Here is a 15,988-nt window from a genome sequence, read left to right as displayed (position 1 = left end):
TCAAAACATGTTTTTTTCTTAAACCCCCCCCCCCCATTCTATTCTTTGTTTTTACACAGCCAGTTTAACTTATTGAAGACCCTATCTGTGCACAGATAAAATAAAGAAATTATATTTAAGAGTGATTTTAATTACATTTTAATGAATGTTGCAACTGCCCCCATGTGGACTGTTGCAACCATCCCCTGTTATGGGGTCAGTTGTAACATTTGACTTTGTCTATTCAAGTATAAATTGTAGGTATATTATCATATGTACACATCAGCTGACAGATGTGACTTTATTGTATTAAAATTTTCACTCTCCAATACAAACCCTCGCTGAGAAACTGAATGAAATGCAAAAAGTGTCGAAACCGTCCCCAATCTCCCCTACATATCAATGTATGCACTAGAAAACAGTGTAAACCAGCCTAAGCTGAATAATAAATACATAAATGAATCACTCAGAAAGTGCTAGTAAATTTCACAAATAATTACAAAGAAACCGCAAGCAACAATGAGTTAAACATAAAAAAAACTAGAAAGACTGAAATGGTATTTTCATGTAAAATGTACTCCTGTGACCTTTTTGACTTTTTTTTTTTTACAGTGTGAGATGCTGATCTTTTGATGGTTTATTCAAAACACAAGAAGCACAAGCAAATGGTCTGTTCTAATGATCTTTAGTGTGAATGCAATGGGGTGTTGTACCTGTAGCTGTGCCCATCACCAGACTCATGCACGCCGTTATGAGGAGAACACAGATGTGATAGACAGCGAACTGCACCGCTCTGAGAACACAGATACAACACAGTCAACATAAAAGGAGTGGACCATATGCTTTAGTGCCATTTTATGGAAAAATGTTTTACATTGTGCTCTCATTACTGGCCAGCCGTAGAAATAAATGAGCAAACCATCCCAGAATTCCCGGTATGGCATGCACGCTGAGGACGCCGCAGGTGTCATGACACTCAAAAGCAAACAGCATGTGATTCTGAATGAAAGGAAAAAAAACTGAAAATCATTCCTGACAGTTTATGTAATATGAAGTATACACATCTCACACATTAAAAATCTGAGATTTAAACCTTTGATTTTTTTTTTTAAAGCATTAAACATTTATTATGTCAGCTCGAGCTTGAGCAGCATGGGTTTATTTTTTAGAGCACTCTTTTCTCTCTGACACCCTTGTCTGGTTCTGTTTGAAATTAGCTAATTGATGTGGGTTGGGCTAATTAGTGATATCGGGTAATACGTGTTACTGAGAGCCTTTAAAAAGCACTCAGTTTTTAGCTTTTAGTGATGGAAAATATTGTTGACGGAATGACTGTGATTATTGAATGAGTGTCACTATTGAGAGACTATACTTTAAAAGTGTGGCTTGAAAGTTGAGTTGAGTTTTGTTTTGTTTATTATCAAAGGGAGAAAGGCTTTCTCCTTTGGCCTCTTGGGTTTTGATTTTCGCTTGAAAACCTAGTTAACCACGCGTATTTGTAAAGAAAGACTCTCTACTAGCGGGCAGTTTAAGTGTTGTGGCTCTCCTTAAAGGGGTCATACGATGCTTTTTTAAAGATCATTATTTTGTGTAACAGAATATGTTGGCATGCTTTAATGTTCAAAAAACACATTATTTTTCAAATACTGTACATTATTGTAGGTCCTCTATGCCCCGCCTCTCTCAAACGCTTCATTTTCTACAAAGTCCCTCCTTTTGACAAGCGCAGTCTGCTCTGATTGGCCAGCTGACCCAGTGCATTGTGATTGGCCGAACACCGCAAGCACTCGTCGGAAATGTAAAGCCCCTTACCATAATCGCGAGCTTCATCTTTCAAAATAAATGTAAAGACAGAGCCCGAAAGGGGAACAGAGTCGCGTGACAGACACAGTGATGAAGCTGGTATGTGCTCTCTCGCGCTCTCTCTCTCTCTCTCTCTCTCTCGCTCTCTCGTGCTCTCTCTTTCGCTCTCTCGCGCGCTCTCGCTCATACTTAAACTAATAACAAAACAGTAGCTGATTCAGAAGAGCCAGATTGTCATAGCAAAGTCAGAATTACCTCCTCTCCTAGGTTCACGAAACGGTCGTCCATAAAATGCATTGCTGTTAGTGATCTTAAAGATTCCTAAATGCATCTACTTTCGGAAGGCCAAATAAAGTGCTTTTGCTTTCGCCTAGAAACACACAGCGTCTCCCTGACATGCTGCTTCAACACTAACTGCAGTTACTGAAACCACGCCTTCTTTCTTTGCGTGCACATTTGGGCCGCATTATGCTAATATTTCCACATAGTGAGGTAGATAGGTGGGGGCGTGTTAGAACGAGCCGTTTTAGGGGGGCGTGGCAGAGTCTTAACTTTGATAAAGAATATCTCTTTGGTTTTGAGACTTTAGTCTTTGCAACTTCAGGGATCTTATCTATGCACAATCAGCTTGTAACACTCCAAAGAGAAAGGAAAACTTGAAATCGCATCAAATGACCCCTTTAAGTTCTAATTAAGCCAGTCAAAAATTAATAATAATTAATAAATGCTAATTGCATTTAATATGAATTTAATCCATTTAATTTACAATTGCAATTTACAATTTCATTGCATTAAGTTCAGTTATTTTAAGGTGTATTCTTTTATAAAACATTATAATACTTTCTTGTTTGCCGTCAGCATTCAGCAAATACGCATTTATATCATTTAAAGGGGTCATATGGTGCTTTTTTTAAAGATCATTATTTTGTGTATTTGGTGTAACAGAATATGTTGACATGCTTTAATGTTCAAAAAACACATTATTTTTCAAATACTGTACATTATTGTAGGTCCTCTATGCCCCGCCTCTCTCAAACGCTTCGTTTTCTACAAAGTCCCTCCTTCCGACAAGCGCAGTCTGCTCTGATTGGCCAGCTGACCCAGTGCATTGTGATTGGCCGAACACCGCAAGCACTCGTCGGAAATGTAACGCCCCTTACCATAATCGCGAGCTTCATCTTTCAAAATAAATGTAAAGACAGTAAATAATGTCATTAGTTTTACCATCAGTTCAAGCCTGAAAGGGGAACAGAGTCGCGTGACAGACACAGTGATGAAGCTGGTATGTGTTTGCAGTACACAAGCTACGGTTAAGACAGCTGACTCTGTGATGTGACCCTGTCTCTCTCTCTCGCTTGCACACACACACACACACACACACACACACACATTATGCGCAAAACTCCGCATTTGAACAGTCAATAGCAAATACTTAAACTAATAACAAAACATACTTACAGTAGCTGATTCAGAAGCGCCAGATTGTCATAGCAAAGTCAGAATTATCTCCTCTCCTAGGTTCATGAAACGGTCGTCCATAAAATGCATTGCTGTTCTGTTGTAAGTGATCTTAAAGATTCCTAAATGCATCTACTTTCTGAAGGCCAAATAAAGTGCTTTTGCTTTCGCCTAGAAACACACAGCGTCTCCCTGACATGGCTGCTTCAACACTAACTGCGGTTACTGACACCATGCCTTCTTTCTTTGCGTGCACATTTGGGTGGCATTATGCTAATATTTCCACATAGTGAGGTAGATATGTGGGGGCGTGTTAGAACGAGCCGTTTTAGGGGGGGCGTGGCAGAGTCTTAACTTTGATAAAGAATATCTCTTTGGTTTTGAGACTTTAGTCTTTGCAACTTCAGGGATCTTATCTATGCACAATCAGCTTGTAACACTCCAAAAAGAAAGGAAAACTTGAAATCGCATCATATGACCCCTTTAAAGCCTGGGTTTATAGGCTGAAATTCAAAACACATTTAACCTTACCAGAGGCTCCACCACAAAATCCGTCTTGACTTCCCAAACCAGTGTTTGATATAGACCTTATCCACCAGAGCAACAAGCACCTAGCCATCTTTAGAATGTTGTCTTTGAACTTTTTTGCAATAGCGCTGTATATTTCTATGGCATCGCTGGTGAAGTGGATTTACTTATTGTAGAGTTAATGAAAGTTATCATGTGCATTGTAATGTTTGGAGCAGATGTCATGAATTTCAGTAGATCGGGACGATTTTAAAACAAGAGGTTCATTCATAAATTTGTAAGCTCTTAGCTTTATGCTGTGGAAATACAAACCGGAAGACAGAAGACAACGAGTGCTGAAAAAAAAGAAAAAAAAAGAATTTAGAGATTGATGTTTGACGGCTTTACCTTCATGTACCGGTATCCCAAGGCTGATAAGAGAGCAGCACAGAATCCAATCGTCATGGCAATCCACGGCGCGTGGACTGCTGTCATTGCAACTCCAATGGCAACACCACCAGACAGGGCAGAGCTCTGGACGTGAACCTGTGCAGACATGCTACTCATCTCATGATGCCCATTATCTGAAAATCTGCTCAACATTCCTAGATCCCAACTAAGTCAACATGAAATGGTGTTCACAACCCGTTTTACTTTAACAATGTTACAAAGTATTGCAATACATTATAGTTTTCTACTATGTGAGGGAGTTGCTAGAATGTTGTTCCTACATCCGCTCACCATGTTCATCTTTCCTTTGGAGCTAGTGAGCATAGAGACAGACATCGCCATGACAACACTGACAGCCAGCGACAGATACGTCCCATAAATGACAGTAAGCTTTAGTCCTCCGTCCCACCTGTAATCTCGCACCAGTGCCGAGTTAAAACTGGGCCAGAACATCCACAGGAATAGCGTTCCTGTGAGGAAAAGAGAAAGAGAGGATATTCCTGTGCTTAATATAGACATACAATAATTACACTTCAGTCCTCGGATCTCATTGGACAAGCATCAATCCAAGAGTGATGATATCACTGTTTGTATCACTCCGTTTGTATGTGTTTGTTCAGTCTGTGTATCAGTGATGGGATTTTTTTCAGTGGATCTTTCTGCAGGTTGCATCAATTCACCAGTGGGTGGCGGGAAATCACTGCCTTTATGGGTGAGCCACCGAATCATTGAATTGATTCGTTCAAAGCGCTGATTCATTTAGCAACTAAACAAGTAGTTTCTTTATGAGTGAATCACTGAATCTTTCATTCAAACGATTCGTTGAAAAACACTAATTTGTTTAGAAAAAAAAAAGAACTGTCCTTAGTACTGAATCTTTGAATGATTCATTCAACCGATTTGTTTAAAATGCTGATTAATGCTGCATGAATGAATTAATTCAGGAACGAAATTGGCTACTGTCTTTATGAATGAGCAACTGAATTATTTATTCAAGCTATTCATTCAAAAACGTTCATTAAGTGATTGTGCTCAGGATTGTGCTCACAGGGTAACACTTTACAATATCAGTACATGAATAATCATACTAATACTTGAATTAAATCCTATTACTTTAATATGAACTAATGATGTGTCAAGGCATTCACTGATCATGAACTAGCCTTAGCTACGACATGAGTCATTATTCATGAATCATGAGTCATGAATTCATGTGTGAATAACAACCACTTTGACTACATGTGTGTTAGTTAATGTATTAATTAAAACTTTGGGGTAAAGTTTTCACACCTTAATTCACATGATTTATGTTTAGTTGAGCTTATTAGTTCATATTAAAGTAATATTTAAATTAGGTAGGCCTATTAGTACATGATTACTCATGTACTGTTATTGTAAAGTTTTATCCAGTTGGGGCTATGAAACATAAATTCAATCATCATAAATAATCTGCGTTCATAACACTCTCGCTCATGTGGCATTGCTCTATAAAATTCACAGTGCTTTTTGCTTTGTTAAAAAAATTAAAATGGCATAATCTAAGTTATTTAAATCAGGTAAATAAGCTGTATATTTTAAATGTATGAAATAAGCAGGTGCTATTAAATATACAACTGGTTATACAGCTCACTTGAATTTTTCTAAATCATCTGACATGCTGTAATTATGGAAGCCCGTTTCCGCCAAAAATGTAATTGCGACTTTTTATCTCACAATTCTGACTTTTGTTTTCTCATAATTACGTGATACAAACTCGCAGTTCTGACTTTTTTTCTCAGAACTGCGTGATATAAACTCGCAATTGCGAGACATAAAGTCAAAATTCTGAGAAATAAAGTCAGAATTGCGTGATATAAACATAAACTCGCAATTGCGAGACATAAACTCACAATTCTGAGAAAAAAGTCAGAATTGTGAGAAAAAAAAAGTCAGAATTGCGAGTTTTTATCTCGCAATTGTGACTTTATATCTCACAATTCTGACTTTAGAACTCGCAATTGTGACTTTATATCACGCAATTCTGAGAAAAAAGTCAGAATTGTGAGTTTATATCACGCAATTCTGACTTTATATCACGCAATTGCGACTTTATATCGCACAATTGTATGAAAAAAAGTCAGAATTGTGAGATAAAAAGTCGCAATAACCTTTTTTTATTTTTTATTCAGTGGCGGAAACGGGCTTCCATATGTTATGGATATGGTCTGAAACGAAAGACCTGGTTTGAGGTATTTTTGGGGTAAAATTGAGGTTGAGAGATAACTAGTTAATGTACTCACCAAACATTGCGAATAAGCCAGTCTTGCGGTCAGTTTTCTCTTTCTCATGTTCTGGTTTGATCCCCTCTCTGTGCAGCACCCATGACACCATCACACCAAACAGAGCTCCGAAGACATGCAGCAGCATGATGCTGTACACTGGATCTGCCTGATACATCAGCTCTGCTTTAGTACAGTATGAAAATACAGTCTGTCTGATTCAAATTTTTATTTAGGTTTTTGCAGTGCTAAGTGGAATGTCTTGCAAGTATTCATTCAGATAGTAACTCACAAATATAGTTTTACTGTTCAGAATTACATATTACAAAATTATATAAAATATTACAACTGGAAAATTAAGTATTTTAGACTAGAACAGAAAAACATCTGTTAACTATAGAAATATTAGAACATTTTTAGCGTTAATTTTCATGACTTTGAAAGTTTCCTGATATTTAAAAAGTATATACTGCTTACTTATACAAAATGTATGCAAATATTATTATTATTATATTAAATTGAACTATTTTTGTCATTGATACTTTAAACAGTATCACACTATAATAATTCATTTTTAGTGTTTTCCAGTAAAAAAAAAATCAAAGACTGAAAAAACTGTTTGTCTGGAAATGTTTCTACCATCTGAATTAGCCAGATATAGCAGAAAAATGCATGGGGGAAAAAACTGCTGAAACTGGCTTGCAGTGTACCTAGAGATGAGGATATGGGAAATTTTGAAAATTGATTTATATATTTTGGAAATTAATAGTTGTCTTACACAGAGCAGAGTTTGCAGGACCCACTGATTTAGGAACAAAACAAATAACTGTCTTTATAGCTGAATCTTTAAATGATTCATTCAACCGAATGAATCATTCTTCATTGAAATTCTTTTTATTTGAGATGAGGATCATAGGATAAAAATGATCATTCTTATCTGGGAAAGTAATGCTTCTTACATTGAACAGAGCTCGCAGGATCCACTGAGTGACCACAAATCCTGTGACCTCAACCAGAGCCATCAGTAAAAGCTGGACAGGATTTGCCTTCCCATGGACCGCTCCCATGGCAACCAGAGCGGATGCTGCACAGAGCTCTGCCTCAATAACACTACATGAGGAGCACAAATAACATTTGATATCATGTGATGCTGTAAAACCTCTTTAAAAAAGAATAATTCACCCAAAAATGAAAAATTGCTTAAAATTTATTCACCCTCAGGCCATCCAAGATGTAGATGAGTTTTTTCTTCATCGGAACAGATTTGGAGACATTTATCATTCCATCACTTGCTCACCAGTGGATCCTCTGCAGTGAATGGGTGCCGTCAGAATGAGAGTCCAAACAGCTGATAAAAACATCACAATAATCCACAAGTAATCCACACCACTCCAGTCCATCAATTAACGTCTTCTGAAGTGCACCCATTCACTGCAGAGAATCCATTGGTGAGCAAGTGATGTAATGCTATATTTCTCCGAATCTGATGAAGAAACAAACTGATCTACATCTTGGATGGTCTGAGAGTGAGTGTATTTCATTTTTGGGTGAACAATTCCTTTAATAGTTTTCCATCTGTCACTGAAAATTGTCTATTCTGGTTTTGCCATCAGCATGTTAAGGCATGTCTGCTAAGAGCTGTAATGTATGTACCTCTTCATATTGATGTGGATCTCTCTTATGTGGTGTTGTTGCAGGAAGCCATTTATCAAGACGGCCCACTGGATGGCCATGGCTGCCAACAGCACGTTAAACCCTGATCCACTGAAACCATAGCGTACAAGGAACGTGGCCAGGAAACCAAACCCCATGAATATCATCACATGAACATCTTGGAATTCTGTAAAAAGAATTACATTTCCAATATTGGCAATGTGTACATTTATAAAAACATATTTAAAAACTTGAAACATTTGGCAATGCACTTGGTGGTCAGTCTTTAATACTGCTTGTTGTGGTAGAGAAATGCTTCTTATCATCCAAACCAGAGATGTTGTGGCTCCACACCCCAACGGCAACATGGCCAAGGTAAAGTCATAATCATTTTGGGTATGCAGCAGCCTCATGTGAATTTTGAGTTATGATTCTTTATCCATATCCAAAATAAATAAATCAATTCTGGCCAAAATATATATTTTATAGATGTTGTAAAAAGTTAAGCTCAATAATATATATTTTTGAAATGGACAATATATTTAGTTTCAACCTACGTACACCAAAATATATTTCCAAATGTATTTCAGGGCATTAAGGCTAAATGCAAATGTGGAGGAACAGCCTACTAGAGATCAAAACTAGATTTAGAATGATTTAATAACTTCATAAATTGCAATACTGTAATTGTTTTTGCTTTTTTGGAACATTGTAAAGTATGCTTAATACAAAACAAAAGTTCTTCTTCAAATGTGATGTATGTGAGTGTATTTTACTGTATTAAAACATGGAGGGCAAAATATTTTTTGACAAAATTATATATTGGTTGAAAATATATTTACGTAAATATATTATGAAACATTTAGCAAATATATTTTTGGCCTTTAAAAAAAACATATTTGAAAATATATATTTGAAAATATCATTTTTGTTGTTGTTGTTGTTATATGGGGTGGTTTGATATGTTAAAGTTGCTTAATAAAGCCCAGGAATTAGTTTCTTAGCAGAATATGCGATTGACAGCCAGTCTTCTGTTGCATTTATTCATATCAACATGTGAAGTGAACCTAGCAGGTTTACAATAGATTATGTGATTTGATGCTGTTCATAAATAACAACAAGTTTAACAGGGAATGCAAGTTTGAGCCCTTAAAAATTCATAACACAGCTTTAAAGTAAATCAGATTTACTAACCTGCATATGAGCTGATGAAAAGCTTACTGGCAGACTCTCTGCCAAACTGCTCATGCTGCTCTATTTTCACAAAAATGACAAACAGTAGGAGAAAGATGGTTTCCAGCAGGAAGGCCACGAGAGGAAGTCTTGAGCGGAGACTGGGGGCGTACTGAGGAGCCATTATTACGTGACAAACTCTGAATGTCTGCAATCTACACCCGCCAGAGATGAGGAGTATGTAAGATCACGTGCATGTAAGAGGCATGGAGGTGTTTCCCAAAAATGCCACCTAAGTGTGCATTTAATCAATATGGCCTTTGTGTAATATATCTTGGATGTAGTTTATTTGTATAACAGGTCCATTATCAAAAGAAAATGATGCAAGACGTATTGTGTTAACTGTGGTTTTAGTTTGTGTTATTCCTGTCCTGCAGCACCGTTTGAATTTAATATTGTTTCCCCCCTAAGACTAAAGTAGTGAACTTGTTTTAAATTCATTTCTGTTCACTTAATTGAAATCAAATGAGGCTAATTAAATGGTTAGACTATCCCAACTTCCGTTTCACGGCAATTTTAACATTCTATCCGGTATATTAAAAATATGTGTGGTGTGGTGTGTGTGTGTGTGGGTGGGGGGGCATTAACTTTTAATTATACTAGCTAATAGTACAATTAAATGATCACTAATCAAGCTATTGATATTAAATTAATAATGCATTATACCTTATTTGGTGGGCCTTGTTTATGCCATTGTAGCGTTTGACAGTCACACAATGTAAAAACACTTGTGCTTAGCAATGAAACGCGCAAAATACCAACGAAAATTACGTTTATGTGGAATACGCATCTCTCATACATCATACGCAAAAAACGTATAGTGAGTCCCGCCCAAATCAATCCCATTGGTCATGGAGCACTACCTGATTTGTCCACAAAGACAGCGATTGGTAGGGCGAAGAAAACCTGTCAGCCGCCCCATTTCCCTTTCTTTGGTACCGCGACCAAACAGACCGCTGCTTATTGGCTGTTTGTCTTGTCATTCAAAATGACAACCGACAAGCGCGATTCCTATTGGCTTAGCGGCCTGTCAGTCACACCTGTCTAGGCCCGTGTCTGTGCGTCTGCGCCGAGAGAAGGAGGAGGGTCTTCCACTCAGTCTTTTTATTTATTTCTTTGTTTCCAGGAGAAAAAAAAAAACAACCACAGCGGTATATTCCTTTGTGGGACCGCCGAATAAGAGAGAACCCTGGACCATACTGCTGTACGTATTAAAAAGCCCGATTTAAGGGGGCGAGGATGAAGCGGCGCAATGCGGACTGCAGCAAGCTCCGACGGCCCTTAAAACGGAACCGAATCACCGAGGGGATCTACGGCAGGTACGACCCAGACCTTCCGAACGAACCGTTATCATTCCCGAGCTTTAGGAAAGACCCAGATTTCGTTTTTATTATGATCCAAGATCTCACAGAGAGACTGTAAATCATCTAGCCGAGCTGAGCTACCGTCAACAAAGCTGGCTGAAGGTAGACAGCCGTCTCCGCAGAAATGAATAAGCTGCCGTAGGCCTCATTACAGCGATGCGCTTTAAAAGAAAGAAACCCGCGAAACCCACCGGTGTGCGCTCGAGACCCGACGGTTAGAGTCGGTAACTGTCAATCATCAGAATGATTGACGTGACGGGACCGTTAGTCTGTCAGAAACCGATCAGATCGATTGTGATTGCATCTTACAAGACCGTAAGGAGAATAACCGTAATTTAATTAGCAAATCGCATATGTAAATGCGTGAAGTTTATTCAAATACAAATTTCTAAGAGACAGCTTTAGGGTTTTAAATGCCCGAGACGCCAAATAACTAAAGTTGGTTGTGTTTTTCCTCAGAAGTTGGGGAGACCGAGAGGGCAGTTGGGTATTTTTTTTAACGTTTTCCTTGAGAACTCACGAACTACTACAAATTTGGTGTAAGAAGCATTTATATGTGCCAGAATTGACAGTGTATCTATGTTAGTAAATATTTATTTGTTTGTTTGCTGCCAGGAATAATGTTTAGGTTAAAATTATAATTATTTGAAATATTGTTAAAAGCTGTTCTAAACCCATCTGACTTTTTTGTATGTGAAACACAAAAGATTCTAACATCAGTAACCATTTACTTTCGTTGCTTTTTTTTTGTTGCATAAAATGAAAGCAAATGACTGAAACTGTCATTCTGAGTGACTAACATCTCCTTTTGTGTTTCACGGAAGAAAGAAGATGATTCTTTTGTAAGGGTAATAATCTTAATTACACCTACATATTTCATGAATAGGATCTTTTTTTTTTTTGCACAATTCATTCTTTCATTGAGAGCTGTAGTTTTTTTTTTAGTCTCAGTGTTTTTGTTTTGTATTGTAAGCTTTGTCATGGAGCATCTAACCCATCAATCAAAAGTGATGTTGTGAAGGGGTTTTATGCAGCAGTATTGCATATTTTATATCTTAGCAGTTGGTATAACCTCTCATATAATAGCATTAATCTCTATTCATGGGATGCCAGTCATATTGCTGACCTGTTGTCTGTGTGCCAGTGTTTGGGTACGTTCATTGTTTGGTATAAAGTACGTTTACTGGTGGTCATATACAGCCTTAATTTCAAATGTTTAAAGCAAGATGTCAATGAAGTGTGCTATACCAAATTTACACTGCAAAGGTGGCACAGAGGTGCTTCTGAAGTGGCTTTTAGGTGTCTTTACACAGACTGTTTAATGCTACTCAGAAATGGCATAAATGCATTTACACAACAATAACCACCATATACTTTGATACACAGTTTAGTCAGGATTTAATGCTGCATTATGTCTTTGCACAGAATTTTAAGCTGGCACAGAGCAGCCTTAAATCAGCTGTATAAAGATGCCTATAGATGGTAACAATTTATAGGTAATTATGTTGTGAATATTTTCACTGAAATGGTCAAAAATAGGGATTTTCTTCAGTCAGAGAAATCATAATTTCAACCGAGCAGTCATTAAGGCCAAGCTAATTCATAATGCCACTTCCAGCAGTAAAATACAGTAACAAGCTTGATAGAAATAATCAAAATATGATTTCCAAACAAGGACATAATTATAAATAACTAAATAAATAATGCCTTGTGTAAACAAACACAAATAATAATTATATTTGATATAATGCACTATGTACAGTACACAAAAATGCATTAATAAACAGCAATATTTACCTACATTTAACATAGCATTTTTATACTTGCAAGAAATTGTTGAATTGAGTTTTTCATTGATTCATTGACAGATTGAACTGATTAACACAAATGAATCGAACTTAGAAACTATATGCTCACCTTAATGCAAATTCCTGGCAAATAATTGCAGATATATCATGATGAATATTCTATATTTTGCACACCACTGCTTGCATTTGTTAGTAATTCTGCTGTAAAAGTGTTATTATCATCGTAGATGGATGACGCAGTTAAACACTATGATTTACTCACAGTGGGTAAATAACTGGCAACTTGTTTCTGCCATTAAAGAGGGTTGCCAGACTTCACCCATTATCAGTCATTTGCTATTCTCCTTGATGTTCAGCATGTTTGACTCTTTAATGTAGTGGCTATAGAGCTTACATTCAGTCATGTCAGATGTTGACATAATGTTGCATGTGATTTCAAGTCTGCATCTAGGAAATAACTCTGTGGGGTTTCATTTGGAATAATTTTTTACACCAATCTGTAAAACCAGATTTCATTTAGAGGTCTTAAGTAATAGATTTGGTTAGTATCACTCTGTGATACTAAAATATGAAGCAAATGTTTATGTGAAGATCATTTGGTGCTTTATTTAAAATCAGAATAAAATCAGATATGATTCTATTGACATGGTTTTGCTTTTGTTCCAAAAGAAACATTCCTCAAATCTTTCATCAGAGTATTTTAACCTCTTTTTTCATGTGTAATATGTGTTGCATATGGAGTTTTTGTTTTAGATGCATCCATCCATTTACTGTCAACTTTGATGATATAATCTGTGAAGATGCATCTGTAACACCTGTTATCTGATTTGTTATGTTGCTTTCCTCAGTGAGGTGGAATTGAGCAAGTACGTCATCAGCCCAGACCTACCGGTCCAGTGACTGCTTTAAAACTCATTAAAATCATGATATTCACAATGTTGCTTAATTTCACATTGACAGCATAATATATGGAAAATATTCAATATCTCACCTAGGCGTAATTATAGTCTAATTAAAGAATATTTCTGTTATCTGGTGGATTGAGTACACCTTATCTGCATTGCTACATCTGGAAATACATCTTACTCATGTACTCTTGGCCTCTTCTCATCCCTACAGAAAACATAATCCACTTCATTCACTACACACTGCATTGGAGAAAGCCAAACAGTGATTACGTCCTACCCATGCTTCATTGGTTTGGATTTAATGCTGGAGATCATGATGGAGTTGCTTGTTCGTGTCACTAAATGTTCATTGGCTCAAGGCCACATGTGGGATCTTATTCAGAGAGATGAAATCTTGAATGGATGATTGAATGGTTGGGTAAGAATAACATCTCTTTCTCTTTGTCTCAGTACGTTCCTGTACCTGAAGTTTCTGGTGGTCTGGGCTCTGGTGCTGCTGGCAGACTTTGTGCTGGAGTTTCGCTTTGAGTACCTCTGGCCTTTCTGGCTCTTCATTCGCAGTGTTTACGACTCCTTCAGATACCAGGGCCTGGTGAGTGTGTGTGTGTGTGTGTGTGTGAGACGAGCTTTTCATCCAGATAATGGTACTAAATAATTAAAGAAATCGATTGCTCACGTTCATGTCATCCCAACAAAAAATCAAATGTTTATCAAAATGTCTGAGCTTCTGCTTTCCATACAACAAAATTGCATGGTGATTTATACTTCTTATAAGCTCCAAAGCAGACGAAAAATAAACCCGCTAGAAGCCAGAATCGTAATTTTCAGATTCACTGATTCTGAAAATGAGCTGCTACACATATATTTTAATCACATTACCTTTTTATATTATATATATATATTTGTATATATTATATTGTAAATGCCTAATGTGTAATGTCTGATGGAGTGTGTGTGTGTGTGTGTGTGAGACGAGCTTTTCATCCAGATAATGGTACTAAATAATTAAAGAAATCGATTGCTCACGTTCATGTCATCCCAACAAAAAATCAAATGTTTATCAAAATGTCTGAGCTTCTGCTTTCCATACAACAAAATTGCATGGTGATTTATACTTCTTATAAGCTCCAAAGCAGACGAAAAATAAACCCGCTAGAAGCCAGAATCGTAATTTTCAGATTCACTGATTCTGAAAATGAGCTGCTACACATATATTTTAATCACATTACCTTTTTGTATTATATATATATATTTGTATATATTATATATTGTAAATGCCTAATGTAATGTCTGATGGAAGTTCAGCTTTGCCATCACAGGAATAAATTAAATTTTAAACAGTTATTTTGAATTGTAATAATATTTCATAATATTACAATTTTTTTACTATATTTTCTATCAAATAAATGCAGCCTTGGCAAGCATAAGAGGCTTCTTACAAAAGCATTAAAATGTCTTAGCTCTTATACTGTATGATGAATTTATGCATATCTTTCCGGGTTTGATGTTATCAATAATCCTGTGAGGGACATAAACTGCAGTTTATACTCTTATCTAGTCTTATCTGAGATTAAGAGATTTCTTCATGGTCAGAAGGTCAGTTGTCAGTAGTATTGAAGTATTATTTGCACATTATATGAACTGTTCCTATTATGTCTCTTAAATAATCATGAAAACTGCATGATAGTTAAAAAAATGCTGTTTAGGGTTGTTTTATATGATGCTTCACAGCAGGACGCTGAAGTTATATTTCACTGAGGAGCGTGAAATGACAGTCATGCCATTTGCACGTGGTGATCTGATGTGTCTCTCTGTGTGTTGCAGGCTTTCTCAGTGTTTTTTGTGTGTGTGGCATTCACATCAGATATTATATGTCTGCTGTTCATCCCAGTGCAGTGGCTGTTCTTTGCAGCCAGCACATATGTGTGGGTGCAGTACGTCTGGCACACAGGTAAGAGCTGCATATTGTTCCTCAAGCTTACAGCTGATTGGTCAGCAGATTGTGAACATTCATGACTTGCAGCTTTGACACTTCCAGTATAGATAACCTCAAACGCCATCTCTGGATTCTCAAATTCTCTGTATAATGATGATGGATTAAAAATATATTTTACAAATGTGTGTACAACTGACACCTTGGAACTCCAGCATGAGAGTAGCATTCCCATGCTGCGGTGAGCTTTTGTTGTCATGACATATTTTATTCTCTCTTTATAACATGCACACAGACACACACACTGTGACCTTGCAGCTGTAAGCTTGGTTATTTCTGCCGGTGTGACTGAGCAGCTCTGGATTTTGATGTCAACAATAGGATTTGCTTCAAATGACTCACTCGCTTTGTTTAGCGCTAGGGATGTAACGATTCACTCAACATTCGATTTGATTCACGATTTTGATTTCACGATTCGATTCGATTCACGATTTTTTTTTAACAAAATGAGATTTAAGACAAATTATAAATTAAATGTCTTTTTATTATTGCTTAGACAAAATACTGTACATTTCTTTGTGAAATTGAAATATAACACTATAATAATATACTAATATAGCACTTGCATAGTATT

The 15,988-nt window shown here is 36.8% G+C and overlaps 2 protein-coding genes across 5 annotated transcripts in view; one reads left to right on the top strand and one right to left on the bottom strand.

The window, feature by feature from the left end:
* The window catches only part of LOC107724598 (ammonium transporter Rh type A-like), an 11,812-nt gene extending 1,737 nt beyond the window's left edge, over window positions 1-10,075 (bottom strand). Inside the window, exons 1-9 of one of the 2 annotated variants that reach the window (XM_016533582.1) lie at window positions 10,008-10,075; window positions 9,303-9,496; window positions 8,109-8,295; window positions 7,415-7,565; window positions 6,477-6,624; window positions 4,489-4,667; window positions 4,156-4,293; window positions 854-978; window positions 693-772 (exon numbers count right to left, since the gene is read on the bottom strand). In XM_016533582.1, coding sequence (XP_016389068.1) covers window positions 693-772; window positions 854-978; window positions 4,156-4,293; window positions 4,489-4,667; window positions 6,477-6,624; window positions 7,415-7,565; window positions 8,109-8,295; window positions 9,303-9,465 — 1,171 coding nt within the window. In that variant the 5' untranslated portion in view covers window positions 9,466-9,496; window positions 10,008-10,075. Of the gene's footprint in view, window positions 1-692; window positions 773-853; window positions 979-4,155; window positions 4,294-4,488; window positions 4,668-6,476; window positions 6,625-7,414; window positions 7,566-8,108; window positions 8,296-9,302; window positions 9,847-10,007 lie in introns of those variants that run through there. The other variant, XM_016533583.1, reaches the window with a different exon arrangement.
* Window positions 10,076-10,365: 290 nt separating this feature from the next.
* LOC107724597 (macoilin-2) overlaps window positions 10,366-15,988 on the top strand; it is a 16,143-nt gene continuing 10,520 nt past the window's right edge. For all 3 annotated transcript variants that reach the window (XM_016533581.1, XM_016533580.1, XM_016533579.1), the window contains exons 1-3: window positions 10,366-10,660; window positions 13,872-14,013; window positions 15,246-15,372. In XM_016533581.1, coding sequence (XP_016389067.1) covers window positions 10,581-10,660; window positions 13,872-14,013; window positions 15,246-15,372 — 349 coding nt within the window. In that variant the 5' untranslated portion in view covers window positions 10,366-10,580. The remainder of the gene's footprint in view (window positions 10,661-13,871; window positions 14,014-15,245; window positions 15,373-15,988) is intronic.

The sequence above is a fragment of the Sinocyclocheilus rhinocerous genome, unplaced genomic scaffold (genome assembly GCF_001515625.1).
Source record: "Sinocyclocheilus rhinocerous isolate Xijiao unplaced genomic scaffold, SAMN03320098_v1.1 scaffold304, whole genome shotgun sequence".
Taxonomy (NCBI): Eukaryota; Metazoa; Chordata; class Actinopteri; order Cypriniformes; family Cyprinidae; genus Sinocyclocheilus; species Sinocyclocheilus rhinocerous.
Note: the sequence above shows the minus strand (reverse complement) of the source record. Positions and strands in the feature narration are given on the sequence as shown.